The sequence below is a fragment of the Herpailurus yagouaroundi genome, unplaced genomic scaffold (assembly GCF_014898765.1).
Source record: "Herpailurus yagouaroundi ecotype Mexico unplaced genomic scaffold, PumYag 164, whole genome shotgun sequence".
Classification (NCBI taxonomy): Eukaryota; Metazoa; Chordata; class Mammalia; order Carnivora; family Felidae; genus Herpailurus; species Herpailurus yagouaroundi.
This window is the reverse complement of record NW_024412405.1, coordinates 3,840,716-3,853,091: the sequence shown is the minus strand read 5'-3', so window position 1 is coordinate 3,853,091 and position 12,376 is coordinate 3,840,716. Positions and strand designations below refer to the sequence as shown.

At 47.6% G+C, this 12,376-nt stretch overlaps 1 protein-coding gene across 2 annotated transcripts in view; it reads left to right on the top strand.

Annotated features, from left to right (window-relative positions):
* MYO16 (myosin XVI) overlaps positions 1-12,376 on the top strand; it is a 491,281-nt gene that overhangs the window by 418,222 nt on the left and 60,683 nt on the right. For both annotated transcript variants that reach the window (XM_040487087.1, XM_040487086.1), the window contains exon 32: positions 6,666-7,712. In XM_040487087.1, coding sequence (XP_040343021.1) covers positions 6,666-7,712 — 1,047 coding nt within the window. The remainder of the gene's footprint in view (positions 1-6,665; positions 7,713-12,376) is intronic.

Here is a 12,376-nt window from a genome sequence, read left to right as displayed (position 1 = left end):
TTTATTCTAGAATAGCCCCTGGCACACATTAGGCACTGAAAACGTACTCAGTGAACAATTTGATTCTTATGGATAAATCGAAAGGAGCACAATTTGGCCAGGTTCAGATTTTACCCTTGGGATTTGTTGAATTCGGACTGTCAGTGTATTTTTCACAGAAGCCCCTTGATTCTGTTTTGCTGTTCCATGAAATTTGACAGAAATCAGGTCTTCCGTGAACGCCATCCTGAGAATATGTCACTGGATATAGAAGAACAGGATTGCGGATTTCACAACTTATGGACACATTTGTCCATTCAACACATAGTAATTCAGTATATTCCATGATCTGGCTCCCCCAGAGGGCCACAGAGACCAGTGGGGGAGATAAATGGAAAAACAGATTATGAGATACAGTAACAGCAAAAACAGCAGATGGAGTGGAGCACGAAGCAAGGGGGCTGACCCTTGCTGGAGAGTGGGGAGGGGTCGGGAAGGACCTTAAGTGACATTACACATGTGGGGTGCAGACCAATGGGTAAGATGGGTTGACGGCAAAGGTTACAGACTCCTCCCACTGAAAAAAAAAATGTGATAACAAGGTCACAATATATCACGGCTCAGGGGAGGCCCCGTTTGTTTTTGTTTTTTGTTTTTCCTTTTTCCAGTTTGTAGCTGGTTGTAAATTGATGCTACATTCACTCATGTATGCAGCTAGTCTGGACATCTTTTATGTCCAAGGTCCCGTACTAAGCATTAAGTTTCCTCTGACACTAGGCAAAATCACCCTGGAAGGATTGGAATACAGTGGATATGTACACACACACAGAGGCAAATATTTTCTTGATGAACAAGCTTCTCGTTCATTTTTTCTCATAGATTAAATATGTAGGTCCTTGGCTTTCAGTGAGAATAGAGCCAAATAACTTGTGTCCTGGGCAAAATGGCAACTTAAAAGCCACCGACATGCCTTAGCAAACCCTCAAAGGGCAAGTATTCTGTCTACGATCATTCTTATCTCCTAACGGAACCTAAAAATGACATAAGTCCCTAGGTCACTGCACAGTAGCTCAGATAAGAGTCAAGTTTGAGAATGCAGGGTTTAACACTTAAGCTACTGTTAGGACACCAAGACTTGCCCTAGAGGTGTCCTTTGACCGTGAAATATTACTCCCTGACCGCATCTTGATGGAGTCACAGGTGTTTTCTCCATAAATCTTAAGACTAAACAATTGTTAACAAAATTCTTTTTTTTAAACAAAATTCTTAACAGAAATTCACTTTTCATAACCCTTACATCCATATTTGCAAACGAACTATTAGCAAGCATTTGTGTGAACATGCTTGCACACACACACACACACACACACACAGCCATAAAACAAATGAGACTTTAATACTCCAACTGTGGATTTCTAATTTTAGTTTATGAAGACCAAAGCTTTCCAGGTCTCACCCCCAAAGAATCGAATTCAGTAGTTACGGGGTGGGGCGGACAAATGCGTTGTCTGCATTCTCAGTAAAGCACCCCAGGTCGTCTGGTGCTGCCGAAGCCCGGCCCACACTCCACGGAAGCCGGCCGGTCACTCATGGTTAATTTCTGGTTGTGTAGCAAGTAAGAAGACGATGACCATAGGAGCTGGCCCTTACTCAGTGTCTATTAGGTGCTGGGCATTATTCTAAGCATCTTCAATCTTCACAGCTACCCAGTGGAGTGGCGCCATCACTGTGACCCTTTTGTGGTTGAGAACATTGAGTCAGGGAGCGGTGGTAATATAACCTGTCCCTTGTCACACATCCATGCTCTGGACCCAGGCAGTGGGGCCTTGGAGGCCAGCCTTTCTATTGCCTCCAAATAAGCCATGTTACTTCTATTTATAACAGTTTAATACAAAAACAAAATGAAACAACAAAAAAAACCCAACATTCTATCTGCATCCAAAGCAAACCTTGAGGGAATGTATCAGTTATCTGTTGTTGTTTAACAGCTCATCCAAAACATAGGGATTTAGATACAATGCAGTAATTTAATGCTAGTGCTTGGATTGTGGGTGTTCACTGGGCTCCTCTGGGTGGTTCTCAGTCAAGGTCCCTTGTGAAGCTGCACGCCATGGCTGGTGGCTGGAATCACCCGAAAGCCGGTCACTTGCACTTCTGGTGCCTCCGCCGTGTTAAGGACTAGGACTCCTTGGGCATCTCTGTCTGGAGATGGTCTCTCCACGTGGTGTGTGCAGCATGACGGCTTCAGGGTACCTGGATGTCATATGTAGAGAATCAGCGTGGCAAAGGCTCATAGGCTCCAGGAAGAGAGCGCCAGGCATCCCCGGTGGTCATGCGTCTCGTGTTCACCAGCTTCCACCTGTCAGGCAGTCCCAAGGGTGCATCTGGGTTGAAGAAGGAGAAACAGTCTCCGAGTCTTGATAGGACTAGAAACACTGTTGTGGCCAATTTGGGGGAAATTCAGTTCCATTCCACCCACTGGACAAAACAATTCACACCCTTCCCGCATCTGAAATACACTCACTCCTCCTCCAAACTCCCCAAAGCCTCATCCCCTCACCCCTACCAGGGCCAGACCCAAAGTCCCCACCTCATCCATCTCTGCCAGACCCTGGTGTCCCGGGCTCAGGGACAGCTGCTTAGCCAGGCAGCTCTTCCAGGATGCCCCCTTCTATCTGAAGACAGGTTCTCTATTCCTTATGAGGGGTACCTGGAGGGATGGGTGTGGATGCCCTTGACCGGAGCGGGGAGTTTGGGAGGCACGAGGCACTTCTGTATGACACCTGGGCATGTGATGTGCCTATAGAATTTAGTCCTGTCCCTGGAAATGTTTTTTTGTGACTCTTAGGTCCATGTTCTGCAGTCTTGGCTCACCTTCGATTTATAATTCCTGATCCACAAGAGGCATCTTATTTGGGGCTCTCAGCCTGCTTTCTGCTCATAAAATTTTGAGGCACCAGAACTTTCCATTTTGTAACGCCTCTGCTCCTTTCAGTGCACGCTGATACAATTCCCTTAAAAGCTTTGTGAGTTTCTTGTGAGTCGGTTTCTAATCCACTCCACTAGTGAAAAGCCACAGCCACTAACTTTTTTGAGACAATCTCTTCTCTACTCTGGGCTCTCTCCAGGAGTTCTGTGGGGCAAAGCTCTCAATATTCTTACAAGTCCTGTGGTCTTGCTGCTTTGGAAGGGTGCGTGGGGCCCTAATTTAAATCTTTCTGAGGTCTTAACAAAGGGTCGCAAAGCCATGATCTTGGCCCCATGTTTGTTTTTCCTGGAAACGGCCCAGATTTCATCTCTGCTTGGAAGTTACTTCTTCACTTGGGAATTATTTGCCATCTGGACAGCCTGGCAGTGAAGAGCCATGTTATTTTCAAGCCCAGAAAGCCCTGGCTCCTTTATAGTTACTAGTTCTTTCTTTAGCTTATGTCTTTACTCTCACATTTTACTAGAGGAAGCTAGAATAATCCAGAAGGCAGCTTTCGCACTCTGCCTGCAGCCCTCCTTCGCTAGATCACCCACCTCCCAGAGCATGGTTTCTATTTTCCACACCACCACAGGTGACCGTGCTGCTGACCCTTCCGTGGTGGCATAAAAAGGGCTGTGCTTCCTCCAGGTTCCAGAATTTCTCCCTCCCCTTGAAGCCTCACCAAGAGCACTCTTAAGGATCACCACGCTTCTGCTAACATGCTCTTCGAGGATCCTCCAATTTTCCAAAGCCACTGGCACACTTTTCAAGTAATCTCATAGTAGCACCCTCCAGGTACCGATATCTACAGTAGCTTTCTATTGCCATATAACAAACCTCTCCAAAATCCAGTGGCTTAAAATAACAAGCATGATGTTGTTCTCTCTCAGCAGCTGGCTGGGCTCAGCAAAGCCACCTCCTGGTTCTGCCACAGCTGTGGTGAGATGGTGGCTGGTGTGGAATCATCAGAAGACTCAGTTCACTAGATATTTCTGGTGTCTAGGCTGGGGAAACCCAGACAGCCGAGGGCCCCAGCGGATGGGGTTCCCCCAGTATTTCTTTCATCTCTGTGGCCTCTCCACACATGTGCTCCACAGCAGGGCTGCTCCAGGGTAGACAGATGTCTTGCATAAAGATCAGGGCCCCCAAGATGTGTCCCAAGGGTGCAAGAGCCAGACAGAAGCTGTACTGCCCATGATCCAGCCTCAGAAGGCAGGTGGCTTCCCCTTTGTCATAGTTTATTCATCAGGGGCAGGCAGTCACAGAGGCCCTCCTGGCTTCCAGGTTCTGTGGGGTTGAAAATACCACTGAAGCCAGTTTTGGCAAATACAATCTGCCACAAATCCTTTAAATTATTCAAATCTTCCGAACAATTCTGTAATACTAATGTTAAAAATGTGTTTGGTTCATTAGCTTTCTAGAAGCTTATGAGCTGCTGTGTTTTAGCACATTGAAAGCCTTTGGAATAATGCTCATGAATTACGGAGTTATGCATGTTTGGTATTTTCTGCTCTTAAAAGTTGGCTGCTTTGGGGAACCCTGTATAATACTGGCTTACAAAGTTGTCCAGTGGGTTGGAAAATTAATTTTGTTCTTTTCCTTTCTCATTTCGATCCCCCCCCCCCAATTTGGTCCATGATTACAGTGTGCCAGAGCACGAGCTGGCCACTTCACATACAATATCTCTCCTTTTTATTCCTCTGAGATAATTACTGACCTCATCATTTTGTGTGTGACTCTACTGGAGCTTAGAGAGACTTGCCCATGACCTCCTTCAAGTTCACAGCTGGCACCTTGCCACCCCCCCACATACACACACACGTACACACACATGCACGCGCGCGCACACACACACACACACACACACACACACACACAGTTCTCTGACCACTTATTGTGACCTGTTGTTCTTGGTCCTAGCATGTAGCACATTCCAACGTGTGAGCATATTTACTTGTCTGTTTTTACTGTTTGTATTGTCTGCACCTCCCACCAGGGCAGAAGAAGGTAGGGAACATTTTGTCCGTGTTCACAAATGTATCTCAGTCAGTGCTGCTGGAATGCAGGACAAAATGAATGACTGCAGGAAGGAGAGAACACACCGGGACCTAAATCCACTGTCCATACGTGCATGTGACAGAAAACCTGGCTGCTTTGAACAGCTCAGGAACTCAGCAGAATTAGCTGTGCTTCTATGAAGGATTCCTTCAGAGGAATAAAAGACCACATTAATCGAATAGTTCAAGATTTTTGAGAACTTTTGCTATTGCAGCAACACTGTCTGCAGTTTTTTAAAATTAACATCTCGGTTTCCAGAGCCATTATAGTGAACAAGAACACGATTACAATGTATAGTAAAGATATGTTTTAAAAAGTTTTTTTGGAAGTTTTTCATTTCTTTTAGGTTTATTTACTTTTCCTGAGAGAGAGAGAGACAGCGGGCGTACACACACATGCACGCATAAACGGGGGAGGGGCAGAGAGGAGGGACAGAATCCCAAACAGGCTCCAGGCCGTTAGTACAGAGGCAGATGTGAGCCTGGAACTCACAAACTGTGAGAACTCACAAATCTGAGCCAAGATCCAGACGGGTGCGGAACTGACTGAACCACCCAGGCACCCCTGGAATTTTTAAAAATTAGCCTTTAATAAATGTTGGGGTCATATTTAAATAGTTTTTCTTCTTCGTTCATTGTTTTTCTAAATATCTCCTGTTTCAACAAGAAGTTTCCGCCTCAGTGGGCGGGGCGCCTGGGTGGCTCAGTCGGTTGGGCTTATGACTTGGGCTCAGGTCGTGATCTCGCAGTTCGTGGGTTTGAGCCCCGTGTAGGGCTCTGTGCTGACAGCTCAGAGCCCGGAACCTGCTTTGGATTCTGTGTCTCCCTCTCTCTGCCCCTCCCCCCGCTCATGCTGTCTCCCCTCGCCCCTCAAAAATAAATGTTAAAAAAAATTTGAAATAATTTAAAAAAATAAGAAGTTTCCATCTTAGATGTTGTTTTTGTTTTTGTGTTTTTACCTTCTTTTTTTTTTTTTTTTTTAAGTGATCTCTAAGCCCAGCATGGGGCCCAAACCCTGACCCCTGAGATCAAGCGGCCCAGGCTCTTCCTGAGCCAGCCCAGACCCCCTTCCACTTAGAAGTTCCTAGTGACATGTTGTATCTTGATTCCCGTTAAATACGTGCTTCTGTTAAGGATTCAAATATACTGGTTAATTGTAAAACTCACCCTAAAAACTCACTTTTTTAGAAAGTCCTTTCTAAGAAAGTAATCTCCCCAGGACATGTTGGTGTTTTGTCGCCCATAGACCATTCACAAGGAGCCGAGGCCTTTCCTACAGGAAGCATCCATATGCCACTAACTAGCCAAGGTCCCTGCCGGCCCTGGGGAGGGTCGGTTCAGTCCACACTTACTTCACAGCTGTATCAGGCCCGAGGAGTGCAGGCAGAGTATGTTCCAGAAAGCAGATCTGAAAGGCCCTCTCCAGGGCTTCGCCCTTCCCCTGTGCAGGTGGCTGACCATCCCTGGCCACCTCGCTGCCCACCTGACGCCTTCCTCAACCGGTACACTTGGCCTCCAGCTGCGGGGTCTGGATAGGTCTCCTCGCTGGGAGTCCAGGGCTCTGGAGGGAGGAGGAAGGCAGGCGGGGTGCTCGCGGTGGGACCCCGGGGTAAGGAGGGGGCCTGGCTGACACCTGCGTCCCTCCCCTGTGCCCCCTCCAGCTCTGACCCGGCCCAGGCCGCACAGCGACGACTACAGCACCATGAAGAAGATTCCTCCCCGCAAGCCCAAGCGCAGCCCCAACACCAAGCTCAGCGGCTCCTCCGAGGAGATCGCGGGCGCGCGGCGCAGAGGAGGCCCGAGGTGCGCCCTCCGGGTCCCCGCGCCCCCCGCGCCCCCCGCGCGCGCCCCGCCGGAACCCAACCCCGAGCCCGAGCCCGTGTACATCGAGATGCTGGGCCGCGCCGGCAGCCCTGAGCAGGCCGAGGCCGTGTACGAGGAGATGAAGTACTTCGCGCCCCCCGAGGCGTCCGCGTCGCCCCCAGCTCTGCCCAGTGACAGTCGGAACCCCGTCCCCGGGGAAGAGGGCGACGGGGGCTGCCTGGCCGCCGGGTCCTGCAGAGACGCGTGCGACATCCCGGCCCCTTTCCCCAACCTGCTCCCTCACCGCCCCCCGCTCCTGGTGTTCCCCCCGACCCCAGTCACCTGCTCCCCGGCGTCCGACGAGTCGCCCTTGACGCCGCTGGAGGTGAAGAAGCTGCCGGTGCTGGAGACCAACCTCAAGTACCCCGTGCAGGCCGAAGGCTCCAGCCCGCTGTCCCCGCAGCACGCCAGGAACCCCAAGAGCGACGGGGATGGGCCCACGTCCCCCGGCCAGCCCGCGCCCGGCGGCTCGCCCCCCACGCCGCCGCCTCCCCCCGCGCCCCCGACCCCCCGGCCGCCCACGCACTTCGCCTTCCCCCCGGAGCCCGTGGGCGCCGCGGCCAGAGCGACAGCCGGCCCCGACGCGCCCAGGGCGCACCAGCCGCCCCACTCTGCGCCCGCGGGGGGTGCGTGCAGCTCTCTCCCCAAGGCCCCCTACTCCCCCGGGAGGGCCGCCAGGCCCGAGCACCGCAAGGCCAGCGCCAGCCCGTCCTCCCCGGTGCCCTACAGCCCCCCGAACTGCAGAGCCCTCAGCAGCCCCCTGGACGAGCTGACCAGCCTCTTCAACTCCGGAAGGAGCTTGCTACGCAAGTCGGCGGCCGGGAGGAGAATCAGGGACCCCGAAGGTAGGCGGAGAGGAGAATAGGGGACCCCGGAGGTAGGCGGAGAGGAACCCGCAGGGAGGAGAATCGGGGACCCCGAAGGCAGGCAAAAGAGGAACCCGCGCCGGGGTGCATAACACACGGGTGTGCATCTCCGCCTTGGGGTCCGCGTGCCTGCACACGCGCACATCCTTGTCTGTTGCTTAAACACGGCTTTGGGGGACCGAGTGGCCGTTCCGAGCAGATGCCCACTTAAAAACATCTTGTGCAGCCAATATGGTCAAGGGGGTAAGAATATTTCCATTCTGCACATAAAGCCTCGTGATATGAAAATACATAGTGCCAAAACTGGGATCAGCAAAGTCTAGTGACTTCAAGGTGTTAGAGCAAGACTGAGCTTGAGCTGGTGCTCTTTTCTCTAATAATATGCTTCGTGATAACCCGGAAGTGGTATTTTTGTAGCATCACATTGCCGATTCCCCCTGCATTCACAGCTCACCACGAGTGCCCGAGTGTCCTGGGCAGAGGTGACTCCGCGTGACCACCTGTCCATTCACAACCTTAGATTGCATGCTGCTCACCTTTGTATTGCTTCGGATGAATGATTTTTCTTCGGTTCGAGTACCACCCCAGGGACATCTTAACGCAGTTCTGTTAACACCTGTATCTTCTCATTGAGTAACTCAGCCTAGAGGGGGGTTTGCACTGACCATCCACTCAGGCGGGCACAACACCTGACCTGAGCCCAAGTTGAAAGTTGGATGTTTAAATGACTGAGCCACCCAGGCCCCCCCGGGGAACAGATTCTTATAATAATCGCAACTAATGTATTCATCTTCCAAAAAACATTCTAAGGCTTTTATACAAAACCAAAATATTTCCCAATGTGTTGTATCTTAAAGAAGAAATACGTTCATATCTTCTGTCTAAGGAAGTTGTAACAGGTCCCTTTTGTCATAATGCCATCGATACCCACCCCTCCAGGTAAATGGCAAACCATTAACATCCTAGCTTTACAGACTGAGATGGGAAACTTCAAGGTGAAGAGGTTAAATGCCTTCTTCGGGTCAAGTGGTAGGAGTGGGAATAAAATGTTGACATTTTATGGACACGCGAACCTGCTGTGTCTCCAAAAGAAAATATATAAACATGTTAAGCTTTCATCATTTGATTAGGAAAATTACTTTTCTGTTCAGGAAAACTACAAAAACTCTAAAATATTTAGAAAGCAATCTGAGTAAGTGACAAGTAGATCAAGGTAGGAATACTTAGCAAATGACTCAATAACTTACTCCCTCTTCATTTTTCAAAAAAAATATGCGAATTGTTTTGCTAACAATTTAAGAATAGGCCCATTAAAAATGAAATTATCCTTGTAGGTAGAGGAATGTTTGAATTTCACGAGTCATATATTGTATTCGAAGGAACAAAATGGAATCTAAGAGCAAAGCATTAAAGGAACAAATTAATATTTGCTTTTAGAACTAAAAGCTAATTAAAACCACATACAGCTCATTTTACTGGAGTTAGGAATTGGGTAAATTCTTCTTGACTTGATTGACGAAAGTGAAGTGAATGGATTTCTAGACACAATTGTTCTTCTGGAAATCTCTGAGCTGAGGACTCAGCATAGTGAGAGGTATAGTGAGGCCTCCGGCGTGGTGTGTGAATTTGCTAATTACATTTCCCTGCAGTGGCATGAACCAGTATTTGAGAACACGTATCAAAACCTCAAGTATGGGGCACCTGGGTGGCTCAGTCGGTTAAGCGTCCAACTTCAGCTCAAGTCATGATCTCACGGCTTGTGGGTTTGAGCCCCACATCAGCCTCTGTGCTGACAGCTCGGAGCCTGGAGCCTGCTTTGGATTCTGTGGTCTCCTTCTCTCTCTCTCTCTCAAAAATAAATAAAAGCATTAAAAAAAATTCAAAAGCCCTCAAGTACAACACTGTCAGTGCAAGCCTAAAATTACAAAATATCTATTTTTCTACTGTGCGCTTTTACAAAACACTCTTAATTTGAAAAAAAAAATAGCTTGAGCCATTTACGACTTTCTCATAAACACATGAATTGGCAGCTTCTCTGCAAACACCATAGTTTTCATAACCGAAAACTTGGCAATATGAGACCAGGTCATCCCCCCACACCAGATTCCAGGAGTTCCACCTACAACGGTTGAGAACTGGGTAGTTCTTGATGGTCTGTGATGTGGGAAATAGCTTGGCACGTTTGCATGGCATGTCCTCATGGGATCTTACAGGTTATTCTTTCAGAATAAAAGAGACATAAGATGCGGAAGAGAAAAGTTTTTCGTGCTGGCACTAATCACTAGAGCTGCTACGTGATGATTAAGGTTTACACAATTTGATCCTGAAGTCAGTAATCCATTTTCTTCTGAATGAATTGAATGGCTGTTATTAATGATTTACTATAGTCTTGGGACTTCTTCCCTTTAAGGTTTTAAATCTTTTCCTTTATCCTCTTTATATTTAAAGATATCCGTATTTTCACCTGAAATGGCTTTCTTACCAAATAATCCAGTGGGTGGCTAATTCACCCTCCAGGCACCTGGATTAATTACCCTCATCTCTTGCGGTTGTGGTCTGGGGAAATTGTTCCGCCGATTTTGCAGAAGCGTTGGAAATATTCCCCTCGCTTCTTTGGAAAGTGACCTTGAGGAGATTACATTAGTAATCATTAGTACCCCGCTCTGGGCATCTCCAGTTAAAATATCAAGTACAATGAGTCCTGTGTAGTAACGAAGTCCTACCGTGTATAATTCTGCTCCGTCACTGCTCCACAGACTTAGATGTAGGATTTCACAAACATGATCTTCCTCAAAACGTTCACGTTCTGTTGACTAGTGGGTGTGCGATCTGAGATGTGCAAAGTCACTCAGATGCTAAGAGAGCAGGATGCGCATCCAGACGGAAGGGTGGGGGTGGCGATGAACCCATAGCCCGAGAGGAATGATATTAGCAGTGAGTGGTTGTAGCGCTTGCCCTGTAGTTACCGTTTTAATAACCCAGTTAATTTTCCGGAGATGAAGAGTTGTCTGCTGCTATTACCCCCATTGCACAGATGGGAAGCTTAAGGCACAGAGAGGAACCCCCTTGCCCTGCGCCCATCCATCTGGGAGAGAGACATCGACATGCCTTGAGCACACAGCGATTCTGCACCGCCCCCCCCCCCCCACATCACCCGCCAGGGCAGTTCTCTTACCTACCTCTTGTCTTTAAGACAAGGTTTGGAAAGTTCACATTTGCTTACCTGAGGCGCAGCAGGTGGGAGCCATATGGTTGGGGTAGAGAAAGTGGTTACGTAAATTTAAAAATGCCAAACATGCACTTTACGGCTATTGGGGTGTATATACAATTTTGGAATACCGTATGTGGGCCACTTGGCCCTTGACGTTGAGAATGACTGGATGTTTAATTATCTGTGCCTTTCTAGACGCAATTACCCCATTTGGTCCCCAAATGTTTTTCATCTGATGTCATGATATGACTAATATTATTATGCCAATTATTTCTAGTTGCTCAGTTTCAAAAATTATGAGACCTAATTCAAATGAAGGGAGAGAGTCATCGGCTGGTGTAGGCCACTAGGGTGCTCCATTGCACCAAATGGTGTCCAGCGTCTAGTTGGGTTTATTTTAGAACATGAAATAAAGTCAGCATGCTGTTCTCTCCACCCATTGAAAAGACCAGGATGATAGGAGTTGGGCAAAAATGTAGCATATCTGGAGAAGAAAGGAGGAGAGCCAGGTTGAATAAGGAAGGGTCCGATCTGCAGAATGTTCTTACAAAAATTGTTTTATTACTTTTGATATAGTGCATCCATAGTTTATAAGATATAAATAGGTAGTCAAAAATGATGTAAAGAACAACAAAAACTGTACGTCTCTTTGCACATAGTCGGTGTTTATTAAATACTTATTTGGTGAAAAGCCTCCCTGAAAAAAAGCAGCCCTCGAGGCAGTTTTACTTAAAGAGAATCACCTAAGCCAAATGGAAATTCTTGTTCATCTCAAATACTTTATTTTCCTGCAGGAACATTCTGAGTAAAGAGTATTTTGAGTTTTCCGATCACAGTGTTAGATGAATTTTCACCGTTTAATATATTATCCCATTGGGCCATTTGTTTGGAAAGGAGTTCTTTTTAAAGTTGGCCGTATGGAAGCCATCAAGCATATGCAAAAGCAGAGGGAATAGATTAATGGACTCTCTCCACGGCCAGTCCCGCTTCGTCTCTAATCCCGCCCGGAGCCCCTCCACCCCTACTGGATGATTTTGAAGTACATTCCAATGTCAAATCAATTTATCAATAAATATTTATAAATATTTTATTATTGAAGTCCTTTAGAAAAACTAAAAGATTTATTCTAGAAAGTGCTTTAGAAAAAAATGAAAGATGTATTTTTAAATCACTTTAATTAGTACGGACCACTCCGTCCACTTCAGCCTTCACAGACATGATCCACTGCTCCTAAGAGTAAGAGAAACCTGCTTCCGGAAAGCATGGCATCAGTTTTCATGACAGAGACAGAATAATTCTCTGGGGTTAGATTTCCACCGAAAATACACTACTGGCCTGTGAGATCTTCCCCAGGAGCTTCGAGGGAAACCCCTGAGGTGGGCAGCTGGCTCAGGGAGCCCCTTCTACTACCACACACACACACACACACACA